At 28.8% G+C, this 27,538-nt stretch overlaps 5 protein-coding genes across 5 annotated transcripts; 3 read left to right on the top strand and 2 right to left on the bottom strand.

Moving 5' to 3' along the window:
• Positions 1-1,123: 1,123 nt before the first annotated feature.
• LOC101249693 (NDR1/HIN1-like protein 1) lies at positions 1,124-1,759 on the top strand. The gene has a single exon (XM_004249362.5). It carries the CDS (start codon positions 1,124-1,126, stop codon positions 1,757-1,759), a length of 636 nt encoding a protein of 211 aa, XP_004249410.2.
• A 3,587-nt stretch (positions 1,760-5,346) lies between these two features.
• On the bottom strand, positions 5,347-6,590 carry LOC138338991 (NDR1/HIN1-like protein 3). Its single transcript, XM_069290160.1, has one exon. It carries the CDS (start codon positions 6,175-6,177, stop codon positions 5,500-5,502), a length of 678 nt encoding a protein of 225 aa, XP_069146261.1. The 5' UTR covers positions 6,178-6,590; the 3' UTR covers positions 5,347-5,499.
• Positions 6,591-8,253: 1,663 nt separating this feature from the next.
• LOC138337088 (NDR1/HIN1-like protein 3) lies at positions 8,254-9,267 on the top strand. The gene has a single exon (XM_069290161.1). It carries the CDS (start codon positions 8,445-8,447, stop codon positions 9,120-9,122), a length of 678 nt encoding a protein of 225 aa, XP_069146262.1. The 5' UTR covers positions 8,254-8,444; the 3' UTR covers positions 9,123-9,267.
• A 2,473-nt stretch (positions 9,268-11,740) lies between these two features.
• Positions 11,741-13,006, top strand: LOC101249973 (NDR1/HIN1-like protein 3). Its single transcript, XM_004249363.5, has one exon. It carries the CDS (start codon positions 12,178-12,180, stop codon positions 12,871-12,873), a length of 696 nt encoding a protein of 231 aa, XP_004249411.2. The 5' UTR covers positions 11,741-12,177; the 3' UTR covers positions 12,874-13,006.
• Positions 13,007-23,032: 10,026 nt separating this feature from the next.
• Positions 23,033-27,264, bottom strand: LOC101267467 (protein SMAX1-LIKE 3-like). Its single transcript, XM_004249729.5, has 3 exons — positions 25,482-27,264; positions 24,660-24,804; positions 23,033-24,091 (listed from the first exon to the last, which is right to left on the bottom strand). The coding sequence occupies exons 1-3, from the start codon at positions 26,612-26,614 to the stop codon at positions 23,195-23,197; spliced, it is 2,175 nt and encodes a 724-aa protein (XP_004249777.2). The 5' UTR covers positions 26,615-27,264; the 3' UTR covers positions 23,033-23,194.
• Between the last annotated feature and the right edge of the window lie 274 nt (positions 27,265-27,538).

Below are 27,538 nucleotides of genomic sequence, written 5' to 3' on the forward strand. Positions count from 1 at the left end.
ATAATAATATTTCACATAAAATATTTAACATTTTAAAATATTTTAGAAACTTATTTTGAAACGGAGAGAATAAATACGTAAATATTCAAAGAAACCAACCGTTGTCGGCGGGCTTGGGTGGGAAATTTATTTGCCCCATAATAATAACAAAGTGGACCCTATTACGATATAAACGTGTCATTTACGCCATAATTATTTCTTGTAAATTATTTTTAAAACATTTGTTACTAATCATTTTCACAAGTTAAACAAGGGTTTTGAGAAAAAGAGAGACGAAATTGTCTTTTTTAATCAGTGAAAATGATAAAATTGTTATTACGTGAGTTAAAAAGGTTTAAAATTTTAAATTTTTAGTTATAAAAATAACTTTTCGTAAAAATAAAAAACATAAATTTTGACAAACTATCATAAAGATTTTTAGTTATAAAAATAACTTTTCATAGAAACATAAAATATAAAAAACTTATACTCTCGTGAATTCTACATAGAGTAAAAACTTAAAATGATTTATTTATATTTCTAAAATTTACTATACATATACTCTTTATAACTAAACAACTATATGTAATTTTTCTTGAACAACTTTAATTAGTAACAACTATTAATTATGTAACTACACTTCAATTGAGTAAACTTACGCATGCCTTTTTCGTAACGAGTGACGAAACGATTGAAATTCTTCTATTCAACTATGAAATTAAAATTTTATTAAGAAATTAAATACGTAAAAAGATTAAAAAAAGTTCAACATGCATATGTATATTCATAAAGTTTATAATTTTAACTTATATATCGGTAGTTATTCCTTTCTAACCTTTTATCTTAATCAGTAATTTCAAACAAATAGATATATCGCTAGAATGAAGAGTTTTTTGATATTATAATTTATCTACGATATATTTTTATGATGTAAATTCAAATTTAATCGAGTCGTTAAATTTTAAATATATATATTTTTTTGAAGGAAAGTAACACTAGCTCACTTTATTACTCTATATAGATAAACCAATCCCCATAACCACTCACTTCCCTTTTATTCCACACTAGTACTATCACTATCCACATCTTCAGCTCCACCACTACTTTTCCGATCACCGGAGCTACCGCCGGAGTAAACACCACCATGTCAGTCAAGGAGTGCACTCACCACAAAGACAAAAAACGAAAACGCGTCCGACGACTCTTCGCCGGAATCCTAATTTTCCTCTTCGTCGTCCTGTTAACCATCTTACTAGTCTGGGCAATTCTACAACCGAAAAAACCCAGATTCATTCTCCAAGACGCCACCATCTTCAATTTCAACGTCTCTGCTCCGAATATCTTCTCCACATCAATTCAAGTCACTATATTTGCCCGGAACCCTAACGATAAAATCGGGGTTTACTACGATAAGATGAAAACATACGCAAACTATCACAATCAACAAATTACTTATTATACCCAAATTCCTTCAGTTTATCAAGGTCATAAAGACGTTAACATATGGTCGCCGTTCGTTTTCAGTAACAATGTTCCGATTTCACCTTATAATGGACCAGATCTGAAGGAAGACCAGCAAAACGGCGGCGTTTGGCTCGATTTCAAAATTGACGGCCGTGTGAAATGGAGAGTTGGAACGATTACGACTGGGCATTATCACTTACATGTTACGTGTACGGCGTATGTTCCGTTCGGAAATCATCCCGGCGACGGCGGAATTATCGTCGGAAATAACGCCGTGAAATATCAACTTGCTCGGAGCTGTGATGTGAGTGTTTAGTGATTTGGAGAAGAAGATGAAGCAGAGGCGTTTATTGCCATTGGAAGTATTTATATTTTTCTTTTTAATTTCTTTTTTTTTTTGGACCAACTTTTATTTTCTAATTTTTTTTTTAATTTTCTGCTATTTTACAATTTTAATATTTTTGGTCCTATAAAGTTGAATGAACTGTACATTTTTCTGTTAAAGAATAATATTGGTAACTTATATTATAAATAAATTACAAATAATCGTTTTCTTATTGCATGAACGATACGAGGGTTCAAATCTTGAAAATAGTTTAGCAGAAATATATACATAGAAATAGTATTAGCGCATTACACTAATCTTTTGTTTTAATTAAATAAATTATGGAAAAAAATTTGCCATAAAATTTAGCCAGATTGATATTTTACCTTTTTAACATTTTAGTTAAAAATGAAAAAAGATAAATTTATTTTAAAACTAAAAAATATAATAATTTTAAAATTTTTTTTGATCAAATTCTAATCATTTAGCATTATTCATAAATTATTTACTCGTTAATTAAATTTTTATAGAGAGATAAATTTTTGCTTTTCTAACTTTTTTAGGGATTGGTGAAACATTGGATCATGTAAGAATTTTTTGGTTTACTCTAATTATTACTTTGAGTAATGACCACTTTTTGATTCATAATAAACGTTTTGAGTTATTCGAGCTTTAAATATAAAATTACTATAATCTATTTTTTATATAAATTTCCTTATTCAAAATTAAAATGATTTCTAATACGAATATTATAGATTGAGTTAAAACTAAAAGAAAGTTAATTCTTTATGTTAAAAAGGTATTTTTCATGAATATTTCATATGGTGATTCTCCTATTATATTTTTGCCAATTAAAAGGGGCCTATAAAAGTGACAGATATTCTCTTCTACTATAAAATATTATAATATAAAGTAACAAATAATTAACTCAAATCATGAGAAAATTGTTTTTTTTTTCTTTCTTATGGTAACTTAATAATTAACTCAAATCATGAGAAAATTGTTTTTTTCTTCTTTCTTATGGTAACTTTGAGGGTTTGAAGTTTACTCTTCGATAGTTGTGAGGGCTAGTGAATTTTCAAATTACACTAACGTAAAATATTTAGTGCATTGAATTGTCGATTTTTAAATTTTTAATATTTAAAGTTAGGTAAAATGGTACATGTGACCTGTTTTGATTAGCCTAGGAATATATAGAAGGGGGCAACCCATGTGATATATAATTTAATTTTAATGTAATGCTTGATTTAGGCTGTTTACCAAACAATAACTTGTTTCACACGTCTCTCTTCACTATACCACAATTTCAATGTGCGATGACTCTTTTTAGGGATCGTATTTAATGTATCGATAAATTCAGATTTTATCGATTATAAAAATTATATTTTCGTACACTTGCATGTTATACACTCTGAATCCGCTACAAGTTATGTGTACTAATTGGAGAAGGGGTCATGATAATTATTTAATTTTATTTAATTATTGTTCAATCATGAAAATTTTAAGATCGAATATACGTGAACTAATTTTATAAGAATTCTTTTTTTTTTTCTGTTTTAATTAAATAGGAGCTATAGTTTCATACTTTTGACACTTTATGAAAGTGCTTAGGAGTAGGTGGGTTAATTATTAGTAAATTGTTGGTAGAGTATTAGTGGGAAAGTGTGTTTATAGTAATTTATGATTAAGAAAATTGAGTATCAAAGAGATAAGATTTATGAGGCTTTATGTCATTGGACAACAATGAAAGAGACTTAAGCATAAAGTTGATATATTCAAACTTTTTTGTGAATAAGAAAATATATATCATATTATCAATTATTTCAAAAATATAAATTTATATTACGATCGTAAAAAAAATGACTATTATAAAAAGATCTGATTAAAGTCGAGAGGACAAAAAGGGGGTAATGTACTTTACGTGTAAGAAAGAGATGTGACTAAAATAGAAGAATGGGTGGATGACCTAATAATATATAGTATATGTCCAATATCTAATTAATTTTTATTTGTATTCTATTGTTGTAGTATATGACATCCAATAATATTCTATCTATGGTTGGCCCATTTTGGCTTTTATGGTCCTTGTTTTCATGGTCCAAAATTACAACAAACTAAATCTATAAAAGTCCAAAATGGACAAGTGGCACATGAACTCAAATAGTTGGAATGATAGGGATATAGCTAAAGAGTGAGTTCATAATTCAGTTATTGGTATTTTCTTAGTTAAAATCAAACTAAATATATAGAAAGATGAATTCAAAATTTTAATTATCGAGAAATTTTTAGATTAAAGTCTTATGGAACGAAATCATGACACATGAGGCTGAAATGACTTGAGATAGCTAGCCCGAATGAATAGGGGCTAAAACAAACAATGCATTAATCGATGAGTTTGAGCGATGACATTAAAATTCATGAAATTTGAATTATATAAAAAAAAATATGGAGTCTGTATTCTCGTCATACTATCACAAACTCATATAATGTCTCCTCATCATACTATCACCACTCATTTTCATTCATTGAACTTAGCATCGTTATGTGGAGTTCATGACTATGCAATGAAATTATAAAAGATATATTTAGTTTTGGCATAATATTTGATTAGATTCTTAAACTTGTCGGGCTATTCTATTCAGATACTCAAACCAAATCAAATATTCTAATTGAAAATCTCAACTCCTTAGACTATCTCGATTTATATTTTGTCTGTATTTTTGTTTATCGATTTGGCAATTAAGTTAACCACATAGAATATGTCGTCTCCATTAATTATACGTATCATCTCAAGATATGTGTGTGAGTTTTATGAATTAATGAGGTGAATGCTTTAATTAAAGAAGCTTGCATATTTTATGTGATTAACATTATACCGAGAGATAAAAGATATTCAATTGAAACATCGCGTAGTTTGAGTTTTAATATAATGTGCTAGTGATAAAACTGTGTTGGTAATAGTTGGGCCGGTTGAACAGAAAAATGGCCCTATGTTAAGAAGACTCAATCTAGCCCAATACCATTCAGGCTGGTCAAAAGAGATACATTTTAAAATTTTTTTTATTTATTTTAGTGATATTTTTTATTTATTATTGTTTATAGCAATATTGTAATAAATTTGTAATATTTTCTAAAAGTGAATTATGTATGCAATGTATTTGAATTATAATTGTTTTTGAAATATATTATGTTTGTTTGGTAAGAAATTGTCACATTGAATTATAAGTGTATTAAAATGTGTGATAAATTTATTATCCATCATTAAAACTTGTATTATATGTGAATAATAAATTTGTTCTTTGTAATATGTATTGAACTTATATTATAAATGAATTAAAAGTGGTCAAGTGAAAAAAAAATATTATTGCTATAATAATGTACTAACATATAACAATATATCAAAGTGTCATTTGAATCTTACCGTCTTAAACATGTCAGGTGAGATATTAAAATTGATTATTTTTTTAACCTTCTAATTACCAATTAACAAAGCGGATTTAGTATAATCAACTTCCAAACTAATAAACAAACAAGCAAAATACATCCTCATAATCATTAACAAAGAAAATCAGCATAAATAAATGTAAATCATCATTTATTAACAACCATAGTATAATCCAAATAACAAAAAGGAGATAAATCTCCTAATCAAGAAAATATATAATGAAAGAAAAAGGATAATAAATAAATAAACTCCATAAATGTGAAAATGATTTAAAAAATAAATAAATCTACCAATCAAGATGGCACCTAGTTTCCTCAAAATTAACAGATCTGCCATTGGCCTCCAAAGGTACCTTAAAATCACACTCAATTTTAGGCTTAATTTTGTGAGTTTTAATCCAACCAATCTTTAGCCTTATACGCATATAAAGCTTCATTTCCATCTCATAAATCCCTAAATTCTTCTCATTATTATAATTTGTTTTTTCTCTATCTCCCAATAAGACCAAATTTTGTCCTTTAAACACTGGATGCAAATAGCTAGTATTTTTGTGTCCTTGATAAAATCGTTCCAAATTTTGACTAGCAAATCTCTGACCTTGATACATACCTCTTGCTTCTATCGAATCGTAGTAAATCCCGATTCGTTTATTAGGGTTCCTAATAGTCATGTTGAGGGCTAGATCATAGTAGAGTGTGCTGTTTGTAGTGGAATAATCGAATTGTGTCAACGTAGCATCAGTCACGTAGAATTTGACCTTGTTAGGACGTAGGACTAGCCATAGGACTAATGCAATGACTCCGAGGATGATTAGGATGGTGAAGATTACTTGGAAAATGCAGTTGCATAAGCAACCGAAGAAGCAGCTGCAAGGGTTACAGCTGCTTCCCCGTCCATGTCTGTGGTAGGATTTGGACGGGGGCGGAATGGACGGGCCATAATAGGCTCCGTTCAAGTTGGACATAACTTATAACCAAAAAAAAAAAAGAATCAAAATTAAGTACGTATTAACTTTTTTTTTTATAAAAAATCTATTTGTTGCTTTGAGAATGATATAAGTTTTGGTGAGTAGAGATGAATATATATAGGTGTTTGTTGATTAAACTTTGGTTAATGTGTTAGATATTATTTTTTTTGTGTAGAATGGAAAATATTGAATTGGTAAGCAAATGTGTATTTAATTGAATAGTAGAAAAACGCCGTATTTTTTTATTTGAAAGACACGGTTTCTCTTGACATTTTATTTCTTAGAAATTTCCAATTAAGATATAGTTATTGACTTAAATTTTAGTCAAGATTTTTTATTATTTTTCTTTTCAAAGTACCTTCTTCATATACATATGATGTTTAATTAGTTAAGAAGATAATAATATGAATAGGATATTATGAGAAGAGTAAAGTGGTATATATATAATTAAAATATTTATATTGTGATAGGGACGTTGGAACATTCTTCCTTTTTGTCTAATTTTTCAAGTAGAAGGAAGAATCAACATCACATAGTTCATTAGGGTATTCGTAACAACGATATCGTATATGATGTATTCAGTCTGATTCCACAAATGAAGTCTGAATAAAATATGTACAAATTTTATATTAAGTAGAGATATATCTTTGGATAAATCTCATTAGGATATTCATTTGATTTACTTTAGTTACCAGTCAATCGTCAATATATATAATTTCATTTGTATAAATAAGGTTCTTTTCATGTGATTCGAATTATAAAAACAATCACTATAATTACATTTCTTGAGGTGCGATCCATTTCCAATTGGGTTTTAATTATAATTAACTTGCATTTGTTTCTATTCTATTTTCATATTTCGCAACCTAACCACTCGGATATAATATAAAATATATTTCAAACTATATTTTCAAATTCAAATACTCCATGTAGGTATCATATATATGTTGATTAGGTAATGAAAAGTCTCATTTTATGACTAAATATACATAGATGTTGAAATTTGTATACATGGTATTTTAAGGGTCGCTGTTATTTTTTTTTTTAAAAAAAAAAATTGTCACGCGTAAATAAAAGATTTGTTTCATACTTGTATGTTGTTGAATTTTAGTTCATGTCTAAATAAAAATTAAAAAAAAACAAAAAGAGTGGAAACTTCTATGAAAACAATTTCAAATGAAAATGATATGTTTGATGTTATTTGAATTTTTAAAGCTGTTTAGTAGGACACGTGGTTTGTCTGATAATGACAATAAGAAAGTCATGATTTGAGGCTTAAAAAATTAATTAAATACATCGATAATTTTTAGATAATAGTGTATTTTATTTGAACAATTGAATATATTATAAAGTATTTTTAATAGATATTAACAGTTAATTTTCGAAATGCTTTGAATATTTTTTTAAACACGTAGATAAGTTAAATATTTAAAATATATTATTTTTCATGATTATACATTAGATTCGATTAATCGTAAAACCTTAAGCATATATAAATCTTAAGTTTAAAAAAATGTAATTGAACTAATGTATGTAATAAGAAATAATAAAATTAGATTAGTTAATTGAAATTGAGACATCAATATTAGCTCATCGAAAAATCTTCATTCTTTCTGACTTTATTCCCTATGTTAAACATTCTTTCGATGATTAGACATTTTATTATCTTATTTATCTCATATTTCTAAGCTTAAATCTCTTACCATTTTTAGCAAATAATAAATTAAATACTGCGTACTTAGTAAGCAAGCCTTTCGTGTTTGAGTATTCTTAAGACTCATTCATTTCAAAGTCATTTGTCAAAATTCAAAAGTCAATCTAAATTGGTTTTACGTTTTTTTATTTATTGTTTATATTCATATTGGAGTTTGACTAAATTTGAAATTTCATCGTAAAATTTCACAGTTTTTTAAATAAAAATGACTTTGTATTAAAAGAACCTGAAATCTCTGATTAAGAATAAAATAGCGTTTATATCGAAATCATGCCAAGAAGCAACCGTGTCATTTCAAAGAACATAAAAACACGGCAATTTATGCAAAATCAATCCACTTTTGCTTACCAATTCAACATATTTTACCTACTCAAATAATATACACATTAAATCATACACTATACAAACACCTATAAATATTTATCCTTTACTCACCATAGGATCATTACTCTCAACTATATATTTTTTTTCATCATATATTACACCAAAGCAACAAATAAAAAAAAAGTTATACGTACTTAATTTTGACGTTTTTTTTTTGTTATAAGCTATGTCCAACTTGAACGGAGCCTATTATGGCCCGTCCATTCCGCCCCCGTCCAAATCCTACCATCGACATGGACGGGGAAGCAGCTGCAACCCTTGCAGCTGCCTCTTCGGTTGCTTATGCAACTGCATTTTCCGAGTAATCTTCACCATCCTCATCGTCCTCGGAGTCATTGCATTAGTCCTATGGCTAGTCCTACGTCCTAACAAGGTCAAATTCTACGTGACTGATGCTACGTTGACACAATTCGATTATTCCACCACAAACAACACACTCTACTATGATCTAGCCCTCAACATGACTATTAGGAACCCAAATAAACGAATCGGGATTTACTACGATTCGATAGAAGCAAGAAGTATGTATCAAGGTCAGAGATTTGCTAGTCAAAATTTGGAACGATTTTATCAAGGTCACAAAAATACTAGCTATTTGCATCCAGTGTTTAAAGGACAAAATTTGGTTTTATTGGGAGATAGAGAAAAAACAAATTATAATAATGAGAAGAATTTAGGGATTTATGAGATGGAAATGAAGCTTTACATGCGTATAAGGCTAAAAATTGGTTGGATTAAAACTCACAAAATTAAGCCCAAAATTGAGTGTGATTTTAAGGTACCTTTGGAGGCCAATGGCAGATCTGTTAATTTTGAGGAAACTAGGTGCCATTTTGATTGGTAATTTTTTTTTATTTTTTATTTGTGATTTGCTGTATTCCCTATATTTATTGGTTCATATTAGTGTATTTTCTTGATTAGGGAATTTATCTCCTTTTTTGTTATTTGGATATATATTATGGATGTTAATAAATAATGAGTTTGTTTTATTGTTGCTGATTTTCTTTATTCTGGAATTTGGATACTATAGTTTTTTGTTTATTAAGTTAGTAGTTTGGAAGTTGATTAAAGTTTATTAAAGCCAATTTTTAATTTTGAAGAAAAGGCAAAGTTGACATTTTCCTTTTTCACACAGAATATAAAGTAAAGGTCAAGAAAAGGCTAAGAAATATACATATTGGTTGCTTTAGAAGTCTTATATTCTCTTTTATATATTTGGTTTTTATGTCAAATAGTATTACATAAATGAAAATGGAGAGAATATACATCCTAACACAAATATTTGTGAAAGTTTTAACTTCACCTCAAGGTTCCAAGTACAAATTTGAAAGGCAATATATTTTATTTTTGGTGATTTCTTAATAAAAATTCTGCATCTATCACGGTGTATAATATAGATTCTAGACTCAACTATATTTACTGGATATATATGAGTTCGAGTAATTTCAAGGTAAATTTTATTACCACTTAACGTCAAGTGCAATTAGCTATCTTTTGAGAAATTAACCATAGACATTTTATTGTAAGATCAATTTATGTTGACATTAAGTTAATTAATGACATTGTTTTTCTTACAAATGAATAAATGATGGAGACTTGTTAATGACAAAACGCTTCCTAACAAAGGCGACGCCTCGAAACACAGACTTGCCACTTTATCAAATTGTTGGTAGTGACCTTTTTCTTATTATATTGTTACTTGAAAAGGTAAAACAATAATGTATACTACTAGCCGAACTAGAATTGTTATTAAGGGGTTTCAATAGTTATAGTAAAAAATATAATTATGAGGTTAGTATGACTACAATCCACGACTTCAAGGATTTTTCATAATACGTTAACTATCAAATTAAACATTTAACTTACGTTAAGAGGTGTCAATATTTACATCTGTAATTACTATATCAAAATTTAACCTATAATTTTCAACGAAGAGGTGTCGCTCGATACCTCTTGGGCAAAGGTGGGTACGCCACTTGATGTATTCTACTCCCTCTATCCCAATTCAAGTTTGTCAACTCCAAGATTCTACATGACAAGTTTAAGACCGCGAGATTTAAAGGATTGCACACATTTTTAATTTAAAATTATTAGATTCAATTTTTTTTAAAAAAATATTTGTGATCTAATCAGAATAAAACACTTAAATTGAGACGAATGGATTTTAAAGATTTTTTCAATGAGAATAGTCTTTGATGATAAATACTACGCGCAATCTTCGTTGCTACGATGTGTTTCAATGTCTAAGAAGGCGTTTTTGAAAATGTCAAACGACCTTTTTTTACTATTTAATTATTATATAAATCATTTTTGCTTACCAATATTGTATAATTCCAATCTAACACAAAAACATATTTTTGCTTCAATATATAATATACTTTAAAATAAACACAATTTTAACATTTTACTACGATTTTCCCCTCAACATGACTATCAATAGGCATGTTGAGATATGCTACGACTCAATTATAACAAGACATAATATGTATGGAGGTGAGAGATTTTCTACTTACAAAAGTACTAGCAATTTCCATTCAGTGTTTAAAGGATACGGTTTTGTTCTATCGAAAGATAAAGAAAAATCGAATTACAACAATGAGAAGAATTCGTGAATTTATGAGATTGAAGTGAAACTTTATTAGATATATAAAAGACTATAGTCTGGTTGGACTAAAAGGAATGTTTCCTATATATATGAAATTAGACTCATATTTATAAATAATTAATTGTAAACTCAATTATTGTAATAATATTAACTTGTACATTTGTTGTAAAAAAAACATAAATATAGATAAGAGTAACATTTTTCCTTTTCATAATGAATACGAAAATAGAGTTTGGTAGGATAATGTTGTTGTGTTATGGCATATTTTGAAAAGTGGAGCAAAAATAGACAGCACAGCTGCCCAACAAAAGTTGTCACAAAACATCTAAGTTATATGAAAAATAATGTTCTAATTGAGATTCCAATTTAGTCACAAGTCCCATACGTACTCATGAGCAATAGGTGTATAATTGTGGAATTGAAATTCTAACTTATGCCTATCTTCAACGTTTTAAAACGAGTTAGAAGACTTCTCTTGAGAAAAATAGGAGCGACAGTAGTTTTATAGATTTTGAATACATTACTGAACTTTTTGATACATCACTGGTCAACTGGATACATAGGTGAGAGATGTATCCGGGAGGGGAGGATGTATCATAGAGTGGATAGGACATTTAGATAGGACTTTCAGATACACCAACGGACATCCCGATTTATAGGTGAGAGATGTATCAGAGATGAGAAGGATGTATTCGAAAGGATATAGGGATGTACCAGCGAGAGAAGTATGATTTATCCGAGAAGAAATTTCTGAAATATTTTTAAATGATACGAAATTTAAGAGATTATGATTAAATAAAATGTGTATTTAGATAAATTTTTTCATAATATAATACAAAGACCCAACAATAGATAAACATCAAGAATCGATATAGATCCAACTTTGATATCACTATACTTATACAAAAAAAATAAATCTTAGACCTAATTTAATCTCGAAAACTAACTTGTGGGGTCATGTAAATCACCCAAAAATCATAAAAGTTTGATCAAGTACACCCATCTTTAGCCTATATTATTAAAGTCTTGACTATATACCAAGTCAATGACTTATAATTATAATCTTGATATACATACATTTGTTAGGCACAATTTCTAAGAAGCTACCAATAAATAAACTAGCGCGTCCTTCAAACTCCAAAACACGCCCTTTTTCTTCTATTTATAAAAAAATCAAAACAAAGAAAACACACACCCTACCAAAATAAAAATAATTCATCTTCCATCCACTAAAAAATTATCTTCATAAACACACACAAAAAAAACTATAACATATTTATTTCTTGTTTAAGTTATGGCACCAGAACCTAACTTAAACGGAGCCTATTATGGCCCCTCAATTCCACCACCACCACGAACCAAAACCTACCACCGTAGTCGCGGTGGTGGTAGTTGTTGCAACCCATGTAGTTGTCTCTTCAATTGTCTATGCACTTGCATTTGCCAAATAATCTTCACTCTTCTCATCATCATTGGAGTCGTTGTGTTAGTCCTTTGGCTAGTCCTACGTCCTAACAAGGTCAAATTCTACGTGACTGATGCTACGTTGACACAATTTGATTATTCCACTACAAACAACACACTCTACTATGATCTAGCCCTCAACATGACTATAAGGAACCCTAACAAGCGCGTTGGGATTTACTATGATTCGATAGAAGCAAGAGCTATATATGGTGGTCAGAGATTTGCTAGTCAGAATTTGGAACCGTTTTATCAAGGTCACAAAAATACTAGCATTTTGCATCCGGTGTTTAAAGGACAAGGTTTGGTTTTATTGGGAGATAGAGAGAAATCAAATTATATTAATGAGAAGAATTTAGGGGTTTATGAGATTGAAGTGAAGCTTAATATGCGTATTAGGCTAAAGATTGGTTGGATTAAAACTCATAAAATTAAGCCTAAAATTGAATGTGATTTTAAGGTACCTTTGGAGTCTAATGGTAGATCTGGTAATTTTGAAGAAACTAGATGTCATCTTGATTGGTAGGTAATATATTATTTTTTTTGAGGACTATTATTTTATTTTATCTCTTTGTTTTTTTTCCATTTGGACTTTAGCATTCATGGACATATATGTATTATTGTTGTGAAATAAATAATGTACATTTTTCTTCTTTTAATTTCATTATTGGAATGGTTCTTGCTTATGTTATTTCAATTTGGGTGTTGATTAAAAAATTTTAGGTGGGTCAATGAGATACCTAATCCAAACCTATTACTCCTAATAATTACATTATGTGTGATCATAAATTTCTCATTTAGGTGAGCTAAAATATCTTTTACGTATCGGCTCTCAAAGATATATGGCTTAGTAGTCAATGAAGTAATTGAGAGTTGTGAGGTCTTACGTTCAAATCTTAATGGAAATAAAAAATACTAGATGATTTTTTTTCATCTGACATAGCCTTGATGATCAGACACCACGATTATTTAAAAAACGAATAGATAAGTTTGAAAAGAAAACACAGAATAACGATCCATGAATAGTTGCACGTAGACGCTCTCTCATTTTAAAAAAAACTACACTTTTACCCCTTTATTTGACAAAACGTGTTACATATTAGTCCTTTTCGATTTACCAACTACTATTTCTCAACAAGTAATTACGTAGCAAAGAGGTATCTCTTAATGTCAATTTCATTATATGGTTATGTTAGTAGCTTCCAAATAAAAGAAGGCATAAGGCATTTTAGTATAGAAATCAATGACGTTACGTTACTTGATATATTCCATGAGGTTCTAATCGATAAGTAATAAAAATGGAATTTTACTTGACGGATGATATACAAATCATTTTTTCTGGATTATCAATATCAACTCAACTCGTATTAAAGTAATGAAATGTTAAACTAGTAATTTTTTTTTTCTTTCATACACATTAAGGGCAGGGGAAATGGGGAAGGAATAACATATATAATGGAGAATCGTGTTAGGTAGTGGAGTCTGATTAATATATATAACTGTTTACGCGGGGTGTTACCAAAAATACTCTGATTATTAACATATAAATATAGCTAACCGCCGTGAAAGTTTACTTACGGGGTGTTACCACGAAATATTGAGTTTTCTCTTTCTCTCTCTAGATCTCTCATCTCTTTCTCTTGAAAGTTCTTGTGTTCTTCATTCATCTAGTGTGTGTGCGTGGATTCGATCCTAACAAATCGAACCCTCAATAATAAAGTAAATATTATGATAATCAATCAGTTAAGCTGCTAAAATTGTTAGCGCATTCATAATGCTTGTCAAAAATTCATTAGGACGAGGCAAGGCCCATGTGTAACGAGTTTTTCTCACTTTAAAATAAACACGAAAAGAGAAATTGCTAGGACACATTATATGTGTTCTATTGTTGTGAAATTAGGTGCCCACATGTGTTGCTCCAAAGAGCATTCATACCACGTAGAGGTATCAAATAAGCGGGTTAGATTGAATTTAAGCGAATTAAATTGGGTTGAGTTAATAAATGAACTGTTTATTGACCCGTACAAAAGCATTTCGGGTTGCGATATGCTAAAATGCTGGTCATAACTTAATCCACACAAATATTAGTAAGCTTTAATTGCTTAATTTGTTATTTTATAATTTTATTTAAAAAATTATGATTATAAATAGCATATTAAGTTTTAAAAATAATTCTTTTAAAATATATTTTGACAAGATTTCTCGTGAGTCAATTTTAATTGCATATCAACCAAATTCTTAATAGGCTTAATGAGTCGAACCGATATATTGACAAATTTTAACTTATCCAAACTTAAACGAATTGAACGGGTTGGACTTCATTTGGATTTATTTCATCAGTTAGTTATTCTAAGAATATGAGTAGCAGGCCAGCCCAATAAGAATAATTGGTGAACTTTGTTGGGCTTAGTAAGCACTGTTAATAGGATTGTATTGGGCTCAACTGTTAAGTCCATTAGTGTTACAAGTCACCAAATTGGGGTCATTAGTCTTTAATTTATGCAACAATTAATTATTTTTTTTTTAAAAAAAAACTAACTCCGAATCGCGCACTATTGGACCCATTTGAAGATGACGCTCACAAATAAGATTTTCTCCATATTCAAAGTTTGAATCTGAGATATCTAGTTAAGGGTCAAACAGTCTCACTACTGCACCACATTCTATATTGGTAAAGTGACTCTTCACTAAAAAGTTAATGGAAGGAATTTTGAAAAGGTTCCTAAAAGTTAAAAGGTGAGCAACTTCCTTAAATTATATGAAGGTAAGATATACATTTTTAAAGAAAGAAAAAGGAGAAAGATTTTGCCTATATAATGATGATGTCTTATATTCCATCAAGGCTTCACATAGAAGTTTCAATAGACAAAATAATTTATATTTCATTTAAGTAAAATATATATTTTCAAGGAAATAAAAATTTGATTTGTTTCAACCCCAAAATGGTTCCATTATTTTATGTCCAAAATGCATATTAAGAGGATCAAAACTATCCCTATACCAAAAAAATTATACAAACAAATAGCATGTGCATATATATATATATATATATATATATATATATATGTATATATATTCTTGTGACGCTCATGTTGGAGGGTTGGTTGATGAATGAACCGGTAGGTTTTAGGTCGATAAACTTTTGAAAAAGAGATATATATGGAATTTACAAGCCATATATTTGATAAAAGTTTACATAGTATACGTAGTTTTAAGCTTGATGATAGCATAACCTAAGTGCAAATTTATAAAGCTTTTTGAGCCAGACAAATAATACGTTTCACGAATTTGAGTTGTGACAGTTCTAGAGAGTTTTGCCCCATGAATTGCTAGTAGAATATTGTTCGTTTTGATTCGAAATTATTTTAACTCATGAGAATATATACTACATATGAATCAAATATTTTCCCCATATTCTTACAAGATGGAATATATTCTCTCGATGAGGAATGGATAACTACCCAACTAAAAAAAAAGGAAAAGGAAAACACTATACTATAGTTTTTTCCAAAAATTTAGTCATAGATTTTTTGTAAAATTAAGTGCATGTTTGACCACAAGTAATTTCCACTTTTTTCAATATTATTTGAATATAGAAAAGTTACAATTAAGTCGAATTACAGAATCACTTACAAAAATAAAAAAATTAATTTCGATTTGTATTCAGATTCAAATATCATTTTTAACTTCGAAACCATATATAGCACTAATTTTATCTTTCTAAATTCACAATTTTTATATTTAAATAATCAAAAAATCGAAAATAATTCTACCTACTAGTGCTTTTCATGTGTCTAAATTTCATTGGGCTAAAAGCAAATATGTCTGAAATATCATGTGCTAATTTTTTTTTCACACTAGAAAGTTCCCTTATGTTGTTCTTTGATAAATATCATTATTATCATATTATTTTTTAATTATTATTATTATGATAAGATGATGAAAAGTTGAAAAAAGGTAATGCACTGAAAAGGTACGTAAAAAGGTGCATAAATAAAAGTAGTGTGAGATAAGAAAAGTTTTAAAAAAAGATTACAACTTTTTTTGGTGTTAAAAGGGCTGTCCACTTTCTGCAATATTAATACTTTATTATAAAGAATATTTCAGTCATTTAATGTATATGTAGTTCATGCATGGTGGAGGATCTCACTTTGCTTCTCTACTTTTAATAGATAATCTTAAGATTCCATGTAATTAAATTCTTTCACATCTCAAAAATTTAAGATGGAGCCTGTATTAAAATTCTCATTAAATTTGAATAACATTTTGTAATTTTATCTAAGAGTGTTACTTCCAAGTTCGATAACTCTGATAAAGAATGAAACAGTTTGCACGTCTGCATCATAAATCACCTAGCTCTTTTTTTTATAGTTTATGCCGACCATTAAATACCAGACAACTTTCACATGTAACAAATAAAAAATTCATATTTGTATGCTATAGCAAAATTTGTATAATTGCGCTTCATAGCAAACATAGAAACTGTATAATTTGCTATACATATACAATTGAAGCGAATTGTATAAAACGAAGTGTATAAAACGAGAAAGAGAAAGACACTTGGGCAGAGAATTGTATAAACGAAGTGTATAAAACGAATTGTATGATTAAAACTGTACAAAACGATTACATACAATTTGAATTTGTATAAAATGAGAAAGAGAAATATAAAAGAGACTTGGACAGGGAATATACAATTGAATCGAATTGTATAAAACGAGAAAGAGAGAAATTAGATACAATTTGAATTTGTATAAAACGAAAATAGAGAAAGGCAAAAGAAACTGGGTAGGGGAGTATTTTTATTGTATAAATATAAGTGTGTAGGACGAAAATATATGTACTTGTATGTGTATATACAATTTTCTCATGCTTTATACAAACAGAAACGCAATTTATACATTTCGCTTCCGTTTGTATAAGTGAGAAAGGCGAGGGTTGCGAGCGAGATCTGGAAGAGTAGAGAATGGGGACAAAAATATATGTATTTATACAATTTTCTCTGCTTTATACAAATAGAAACATTTTTTGTACACTTGTGTATTGTATAAAAAGTGAGGAAGCGAGCGAGAGATTGGAGCGAGAATGGGAGAGTGGCGAGCGAGATTTTTGAGAGAGAGACGACTGACAAATTTTGACAAACGTTTGCTATGGAGCACAATTAAATTAAATCGTAGCTACTCCATTTATTTTAGGTTATTAGTTTGCTATTATATACAATTATCTCTTAACTCCCTCCCCCCCCCCCCCTTCTATTATACGGATGATATTTATAATAGTATTGTTTGTTCAGATATATTTTAGTTACTATAGGAATATTATATAACATAACATACATATGAAAGTTGATTTCAAAAAAATCTTGATCACAAAACTTTTTATAAATAATATGTCAATAATTTTGAAACAAATAATCAAATAAATGAAACAACTATATATGAAAAAGAGACTACAAAAATAACAATCCAAATTCTCTAACCCTAATGTACTATTGCTAAAAAAAAAATAAAAAAAAATCCCCAATTTATAAAAGTCGAAAACCCTTAATTTTTCTTTTAGAAAAAGTAAAAATAACATACGACCTCCTTTTACTGAAAAGACCTCTATTGGATAGAAAAGTAGAGTGGAAAAATACAAAATATTCACTTAATTACATCATGGTGACTACTTTGCCCATCATTCACAAATACAAAAATTTAAAATTATAAAAAAAAAATCAGAACAAAATCCTAACATGTAAAAAATATTACTAACTATTATTTTCCATATACTCTTCGATTACTACTTGGTCTAGAAGGAATATTTGGAGTTGTCATTGGCCTAGCAATTGCAAATTTTAATGTTTTCTCGTACAGTATAACTATATCAGAAAATAGTTTCACGGCATAATCTGCTATTTCTTCTGTCTCATATTTAGCGAAAGCAAAACCTTTATGCTTATTAGTTTCCATGTCATAAGGAATATATAAATCGATAACATATCCTGCTTGAATTAAAATATCATATAATACGCGATTATTTACTCCTTCATGCAAATTTCCCACGTAAACACTGGAATTAGTCATGATTGGGATCGAAAACTAATTCGAGAATTAAAATAAAAGCTAGCACGAAATAAAGAAAAGTAATTTACACAATATATCGTCGATATGATCTTTATAGCTATTTGCTTATTGTACTATCAATTATTGAAATAAGCATCTCTATTTATAATAGTGTGAACTTTGTCAAACTTAATTTGACTAGAAATTTGAAAAGTGTAATTCTATTTAAATATGGATTATTAAATAAATTAACAAATATCAAATCATAAACAATTTTGTTTTTTATATTTTTGTATGTTAATTTTGTATGTTTTTAATTGCATCACCGACTTCTAGATGGTTTAATAATTTGTTGCTATACATAATTATTGAGACTTTGATATAGTAATTTTCGATATGTTTCATGAGTAGTATTGTAGAATATTATAATTTTAATATTATTAATAAGTTTTTCTTTTCGATTTTCTACAAAAATTAATAAATAATAAAATGCCCTATCAACAGAGAGGAAAAAAGACCAAAATCCTTTTCTCTTTTATTGCGTTGCCTTAATAAAAACGGGAGAAACAAAAAGTACTTTCAATATTTTAAGTTGTGATTTTCGTTTGTTAAATCGATTTAGGTTTAATCTAAATTTCAAAAGTATTTTTAATGACAAGGGAAATTCGTGTTACTCTTTGGGTGTGCATACGGTAAAATTCTTGTTTCCATGCAATAGCTTACAAATCACGTAGGAGAGGTGACCCGCACTAGGCAAGCCCGATGCGACGAGCTCAACACAAAAAGCGAACCCCTTGCTTTCGCTTGAAAGGTTTTTCGAACTTGAGACCTCCAACATGAAAGTCTCTCTAGCCCAAACCACTGGACCCTTTTCATCATCGATATGAGATTCTTTCCTATTCATCCCCCCCCATCTCTCCTCAGGCCCGACTATCCCGTCTCACGACGGAGACGTGCATGCCTAGACAATGTTTGATTGTTGTAGAGGTCGAGAGTCGGGAGGCCTTAACTTTGATATCATGTTAAACGAATATTGGATACTAGCTAGTTATAATACATTGTTTTTTTTTTAAGAAATAAAAAAAATTTATCGCAGCGTATGGACAATTTATCTAAAACATATATCGGATGATCCTGACTTTGATACCATATTAAACGAACTCTGCATACGAGTTTTTTTTTTATATAAAATAAAAAGGGTTGTTGTAGACTTGTAGGGCATGAACAATTTATCTGAAACCAATATCGAAAGACCTAACTCTAATATATCATACTAAACGAATCATGGATACTAGTTGTAACAAGTTTATTTTTTAAAAAAATAAATTAAAAATACATTGATGTTATTTTGTTACATCAATTTAATTTAATTTAATTTTTTTTAAAGAAAAAAAAAGTGAAAGTGATAATTGAGATCCTTTTAAAAAGCCAGGTATTATCCGACAAATTCCATTCTTATAGTGATAAATTTAATTTAAAGTAATACAGATTATGCTTTTGGCGCAATTAAACTTTTATTTTAAAGTTTAAAAAAAAATAAGAAGAAAGGAAAAAGAAAAACAGCACATCTTAAAGTTAAGAGATTCTTCTTTTGAAAATTTTAATACCTTTTTTGTTTCGAAACTCTAATTTTTAATCAAATTAAATCAATTTGGATTATTTTAAATTAGATATTTTTGGGGAATAACACGTTGCTAATATTCTACTACTAACTTTTTACATAATGCTTTTTAGAGATAAGAATGTTGGATCAAAGTAAGTAAATTAATTAAAGTGATTCTTTTTTCCCCAAAACGAATAATAAATCATGAAAAGTAGTGCTAATTCTTTATGAGATTTATTGGATTTTCCTTTTTATAAATTAAATTGAAAAAGTTAATCCTCATTTTACTAACTTATACCATAGTAAATCATATGTTATTTATCATAATAACACACTTTTGTGTTGTTGGGTTAAAATTAGTACACATATTATTAATATGGAGTAATATTATTAGTTATAAATCAAAGTTTAAGTTAATTTTTTGAAAGAATCTATACTATTGTCTATATAAGATATAACTACATAGTTAGACACTTCACTATCATATATACAATCATTGCATATATTATTATGTATCTTTACATTAATTTAAAATTTTATATCGTATATTAAGGGAGATACACTTAGATACGTATATTTTTGCTATCAGGTACACTAAAACACGGAGAAGACAAGCAAGATGGAAAAGAGGCGAGTGAGATTCGTTACATATATCAGATACATGTAAATCACACTTAACTACATGTATATGTATGTATCTAATGTGAATCGTGTGTATCTAAAATATCAGATATATAGGAGAGTGGCGAGCGACATGGTAGAGAGGTGAAGGAGACGAGCAAGATTTGTTATTTACCATTTCAGACACATGTGGAATCCACTTGAATACAATGTATATAAAACACATTACACCTAATTTTGACCTCATGTAACTCGAGATACATGTATTTAAATGTATCTGGATAACTCAAAATCTGATAACATACGTAATACCGCAAACTCAAATATATCTAATAAAATCTACGTAAGTATTACTATTTTAATAGTATCACAAATATTAATAATTCTATGACATGTAACATAACTCGATCGATTGCTTTGTCTATTGTTAATTAGAAAAAGTTTTTCTTAATCCCTAAGCCAGATGCCAAAAGAAAATGATTACGACTACTACATTTTAGAATCTTACAAAAAAAACATAATTATAGTCTCTTGGCTTTTTAATTTATGCTCCCATATATAAGCAAATAAAGCAAATTAAAAAAGAAAAAAAAAAGAGGGAGAAACAAAGGCAAAGGTGAAAATAACAATACTTTTACTTTTGATCTGTAAAAAAAAAAAATCACAAGGAAAGAATTTGAATAAAATTTGTATTTCAATGTAAAGAGGGAAATATTATTTTACCCTTTTTCTTTTATTTTCCAAAGTTTAGAAAAGGTGAAAAAATATGAGAAAAAATGTCGGTGACATAATAAAATTAAATTTTATCTTTTTTGCTTTTTTCATGAATTTTACTATCCTCAGATGCCAATGATTATTACAAAGACAAAGAGCATCTCACACAGCTCAACATAATAAGAAGAAAAAATAATAAAAGTTAAAAGGAATCTTAAATAAACAGCTTTAGAAGTGTTTGTATTTAGAGACATCAAACTAACATCTCACTTTTTAATTTTCGAATTCGAGCCGTGAGAATAGAAAAACTCCTATTTAGAAAGATTTCTCGAACCCTATGCAACATGAATTTAGAGAATAAAATTCATGAATAGTAGTCACTTTTTAGTCCTTGTCATGGATTTCTATTAATCAAATTTAAAATTGTGTGACAGTGAGATTTTTCAAATAAAGGCCTCAATCGAAAAGTGGTCCATAGGCGTCATCTTTATAAATCTACATTAGTTAGATCAATAAAGTTTTAGATACTGAAATTTTAAACTTCATGACAGTGACTATTTTTCCATTAAACGACTTGAAAAAATGACTAATGATATATTTCTATTAATCAATCTATATTTGTTTAAAATTTTGTCTGTCGAACTAAAATATGACTCTAAATTTTCCCCAAATATCATAGGCTTGCTTATAAAAGAAAATATACACACAAAAAAAAAAAAAAACTATGGTCACTCTTATTATTGAAATTCAATTGGTTTAATATTAAAAGGTGAAACATGATATAGACTTTGAAATGATACAATAAAAGGTAAAACATGATAGACTTCACTATGATAATGTCATAATGCCATTCTTGGAATACATCATCAAACACTAACTAATTGTTCCCCAAAGTAAATAGGAGTATGATTCAAGTCTCATTATTATTGTCTTTGTAAAAAGATACTACCTAGTTAGAAGCATAACATTTTTATTACTTTTTTTTTTGTGTGTGTGTGTTAATTGTGATATGCTTGAATCATTGGCAATAACAATAATGGAGAGGGTCCACTTTCATTAGTTCACTAAACATTTTCTAGATAGAAAAAAGGATATGATGATACAATATTGTTTGTATCTTTCAAATCATTCAATAATAATGATATCCACCATATTGTGGTGATATATCTAGTCTTTTTTTTTCCTTTTAATTCATATGTACATGCATTTAAGGAGATGGATGACATATGGTTTTTACGGTTCAGTTGAACTCAATATTTTTAACACGAATTTTAAAAAAATTTAAATTTTAAATTGTAATTTTCAAAAGTGCTATGATTTTCAATTATAAAAACATCAAACTCAACCCTATTGTAGATTGAGATCAGTTACATGAATCAGAGACGAAGCTAGAATTTTGAATTTATAATTTTAGATTTGAAGAAAAGAAAGTTATTGGATTCTTAACAAATTATTTATAGATATCAAGTTAACTTTATTACGCAAATACAGGGCCTGCATATGCCAAAGCTGTTGAGTGTAATCGAACCTAGCTATAATCGATATGTTAACTTCCTCTCTGATATAAATCCTCTCTTATCATATTATTTCGTCCAAATTCATCTCACATCAATATTATACAAACAAAAAATGTAATTTTCTAGTGACATGAATCTCTCATGTTGCCATGGCATAAAAAGAAACTTGGATCAAAAGAAGAAAAGTAGCACTAGGGAATTGTATTGGAAATTCTATTTACAAAACTTTAGTACATAAAAAAAAGAGATATCAAACTCTTTTGACCTACTATTTGAACATTAGAGGAAAAGAAAAAAAAAACAAAGAAATTAAGTAAATAACATCATCAACATAATAATGTAAAAATCCTATTCTACTATAGTTGTTGGATTTTGGAAAACAATACATCTATCAACACTTTGAAGAAGTCCAATATCATCACCATCATCACTTGACAAATCTTGATCATCAATAGAGAGATTCAAATCCAAAGAAACACAACTAGAACTTGTGCTAATTTTTTCTTCAATCTTTTGCTTCACATTAGGTGAACAACCTCTTGATGACTTATAACCAAGTTTGTCACAACTCAAAATAATAATAGCATCATCAAGACTCACTTCTTCACCACTTGAAGAATTAACAATTGTTCCTCTTTCAATAGCCTTCTTGATTCCCCTTAGTGAACAATAATCAAGTTCCTCCAAATCCTCCAAGTAAAACACACAATGTGAATTACAAGCAACCCCTTGACCAAATTTATCAATGTAACTCCATCTTTCTTCATCTCTTGACCTTTTGTTACTAAAATTAGAACAAAAATTGCTTAGTCCAATCGATACGAAATTCGAGTATGATCCAAACACAACATTGGCCAATTCTCTAGCAATTTTCTCCTTGGCATGAACATCGGGACCTTGAAAAAATAACCAAGTTTCTTGTTTTGCTTCATTGGTTAAATTTTTTTCTTTTCTTCTTATCATTTTGGACCTACATTGCAATATTGTTGCAACAATTTCTTGTACAACACTTCCTTTTTGCCATGGGACAATTTCTTCTAATGCATTGGATAAAATGTTCAAGTTTTCAGAGTTGAATCCTTTAAACTTTGGAACATTGTACTCCATATCCATGATCACATCACTTGAGTTAGAAGCAGAATTAGGTGTACTAGAATTTGTCTCACATATTTTTCTATTGGCCCAAAATGGCAAATTGCATGTTGTGTCCCCCTTCTTGTGTAGATCTTTGACTGATGCATAGTCCTGAATTTGGGAAAAAGAAAAGTTAGTTTTCTTGAAAAAAGAGAAAGGAGAAACAAGTAGGAATTGCTTTAATAAGTTGTTCAAACACTCTCCTCAAATGTTATCACAATCGTATACACAAGTATTTGAAAATGCACTTTTTTAAAAAGGATTTGATATGCTTATATCGTCAATTTTAAAGAGTCCAAACAATTTACGCAGAAAAGCTAATAAAAAGATAGGAGAATTAACCTCAATAATCATCCACCTAACTGATTAAACTAAAAACAATCGATAGATGTATAATATATGTATAATTCATATATAATATGTGTATGATCGTGTATAAAGAGTGTATAATCTATAATTAAACATTAAATCTCCCTCTATTTCAAAAAAAAAAAATTGTTCTATTTTCCTTTTTTGTTAAGACCATAAATTAAAGGATATTTTGGTACATTTTACATATCTTTAGTTTAAAATCACGAGATTCAAAAGTGTTATTTACTTTCTTAAACTCCGTGTCAAGTAAAAATCAGACAAACAAATTAAAACTGAAACTTTGGCGAGTAAAAGATTGGAAAATAACCTTTTTGTGTCTCTCATCTTTAAGCCATGAAGGTAGATTTGACAATGTAGAGTCACTATTACAACAGCTAGTCAAGTGCAGCTTCTCCTCTCTACATGAGAATTCACCTTCAAATGTCTTACTTCTAACTTCAATTTGTGTATCACTGTTTAGACAAATCACAAATAAAAAATGAATTATATGAGTTGATACAAACATTGCTTAAAACATGCCAAAAAAAAAAACTAGCTTTTGATAAATACTTTATATTATACAAATAAATGTAATGAACTAAAGAGAGTATTGCTTCTTTTTTCTCTTTCTTTTTCTTTTACCACAAAATCATTAAGTTGCTCACTTTATCAAAAGAACTCCAAGAAACTAACTTCCATCTGTCTTTCATCGAACTCTTCTCATCAGGTTCGTGTCGAATTCTCCAAAAATATAATATATATTTTTTTTAAAAAAATCTTACACAAATTCACGATATTTTAAAGAATCTAAACAGAATAGCTTGAATGCGAGACATATCCATATAGAACAAACATGATATACAAATCCAAGAACACTTGAAAAAAATTACTTAAATAATATTTCAAAGTGAAATAATGATTTTCATTCACAAAAAAAAAACATAAATTCAAGCTTTATACCCTAACACAACTTTAAATTTGAAATACCTTTTTTTTTTTCAATTTCAACCAAAATATTATCAAACTACAATTTTTTTTCTTTTCAATATGCATGATATCAAAATCATGTCTTAGATTATCCTTTTCAAACAATAAAGAAAAATACTTTGAATTATTAATCCAAAAAATTGTATTGAACTAAACTTTTTACCTGTCAGGGTTGAGACTGAGGCCCAAACTTCCACCAGGAACAGTAATAGGATGCAAACCCCAAATAGATTCCAATGAATTTTTACCACTTTTGCATCTCATATAGCTTTGAAATGTTGCAATCCCCACAAGCCAAAATTTCTCATTTTCACTAAAACTATATACTAATCTCCCAATTTCCATAATCATATGTTCCACTGAACAATAATAGCTAATAATTCTTTTCTCACCATAATTAGCTCTATAATCAGCCACCCATTTAAGATCACCCAAGTACAAAACAACTCCTTTTTTCACTAAACTCTTAATTAGACAAGTCAACTCTCCTAATCTTTGGTCAACTTCATCTCTTTGAATATTAGCAAAACTCAAAAGTTGTAAACTTATAAACTTAATTTCTTTCAAATCATCATGCACATCTTTAATCTCAACTTTATTCATCACCCCTTTAATCACACCTTGTAAATTATCAATACTTTCACTAACCAAAACAATATTTTTCCTATTTTTATTCATTAAACTTTCCACTACACTCATCACATCCTCATCTTTAGCACTAATAATGGGATTAGCTTTTTTGTTTATTTCCTTAGGGTTTTGAGAACAAAGCTCTAAAGAAACAACTTGTTCAACATTTGTTTTAACTTGAGTACTATCAAAACCAGCTTCCCTCATGACTCTACTAACACTAGGATCATCTAATATAGATATTATGAGTTGTTCAAGCTCTATCTTCACAGCTAGAAGTGGTTGTTGCTGATTTTCAAGCGAGCCTCTCCTCTGATGAGCTTGGGCTCGCTTGAAAGCAGCAACAAGCGCGTTAGAAATGGAAGGATATTGAGAATGATTGTGATTTTGATGACCTAATAACATGGGACTAGAAGAGGATGCTGGGAGACGATTGAGTGCCACGTTGAAGCAAAGCTCTAGGGCTTTGCATTGGAGAGGATGAGAATGAGATTGAAGACAAGCTGTTTTGAATATACCATTTGATGATGAAAGCATGGTGTTTGCTACATGAAGAGGTGTTACTTGTGCATGGCCGCGACGTTTGGCTAGTGTAACAGATTGTCTAACAACATTTGATGCTTCTGTTGTTAGAGCTTGTTGTATTGTGCAACCTCCTGTTCTCATTTCTTTTCTTCTTTTCTTTTGTATGATGATGAGTTATTCACTTTGAAAAGAAGGATATTGAAAGACCTAGCTAGGACAAAATAAAATTGGTTTTCATGTATACTAAGAGAAAGTTTGTGTTGTGTTTGAGTGCTAAAGAACTCAAGAAAACCCTAATGAGAAGTCTTTGTTGGGAAGTTTATACTAAAAGATCAAATCTATTCTAGGATTGTATAAAGAGAGAGAGAGAGAGAAGAGGAAGAAGAACATAGTGTAATTAATATAAAGGGGGTGGGGGTTTTCTTATATGATGTGAATTTATGTTACGATATTTGACTGAATATGAAATTTTTTTTAAAAAACAAAGATACTAAAAAAAGATGGGTACAGATTACAGTAGTTGTGTAGCTATAAATCATTAAATTGAGGATAAATTATTTTTGAATAAAGAAGTATGACATTCTTTTTTAAATATATCAGAAAAAAGTAACACATAAATTCAAACAAATTAAAAAAAATTCTTTTAAAGTGGAAGTATTTTTGGGGGGTGGGGGGTGTTCTTTTCTTGTAAGTGAGGCAAAATTTTTGGGGTTGAAAGGAAAATATGTAGTGGAAAGTGGAATGCATGTGGTGACAAGGAGGAGGAACTATATTGTACAAATATTAAAGGCAATTCAGCTTTACCTCTGATTTTTTATTTATTTAGTAGAATATATATATGTATAGCAACAAATTAAATCTACTTTAGGGACTATATGGAATGTGCAAGTGGAACTCTCCCTTTCATGCAATTATTATACATTAATCTTTTACCTATTTATAATTTATCATTTAATAAAAGCTGATAATATATAGTACTATACTTATTGGATATATATGATCAACACATCTATTTTACTCATGATATGGAGCAACAAAAGCTTTTTAAGTCTCTCATTGTACCTC

The sequence above is a fragment of the Solanum lycopersicum genome, chromosome 10 (assembly GCF_036512215.1).
Source record: "Solanum lycopersicum chromosome 10, SLM_r2.1".
Lineage (NCBI taxonomy): Eukaryota > Viridiplantae > Streptophyta > Magnoliopsida > Solanales > Solanaceae > Solanum > Solanum lycopersicum.

Coding starts and splice junctions, on each gene's coding strand:
- LOC101249693 (XM_004249362.5), top strand. CDS start 1,124: ATGTCAGTCAAGGAGTGCACTCACCACAAAGACAAAAAACGAAAACGC.
- LOC138338991 (XM_069290160.1), bottom strand. CDS start 6,177: ATGTCCAACTTGAACGGAGCCTATTATGGCCCGTCCATTCCGCCCCCG.
- LOC138337088 (XM_069290161.1), top strand. CDS start 8,445: ATGTCCAACTTGAACGGAGCCTATTATGGCCCGTCCATTCCGCCCCCG.
- LOC101249973 (XM_004249363.5), top strand. CDS start 12,178: ATGGCACCAGAACCTAACTTAAACGGAGCCTATTATGGCCCCTCAATT.
- LOC101267467 (XM_004249729.5), bottom strand. CDS start 26,614: ATGAGAACAGGAGGTTGCACAATACAACAAGCTCTAACAACAGAAGCA. Junction 24,805..25,481: donor CTCAGTCTCAACCCTGACAG/GTAAAAAGTTTA, acceptor TTGTCTAAACAG/TGATACACAAATTGAAGTTA. Junction 24,092..24,659: donor AAGATGAGAGACACAAAAAG/GTTATTTTCCAA, acceptor TCCCAAATTCAG/GACTATGCATCAGTCAAAGA.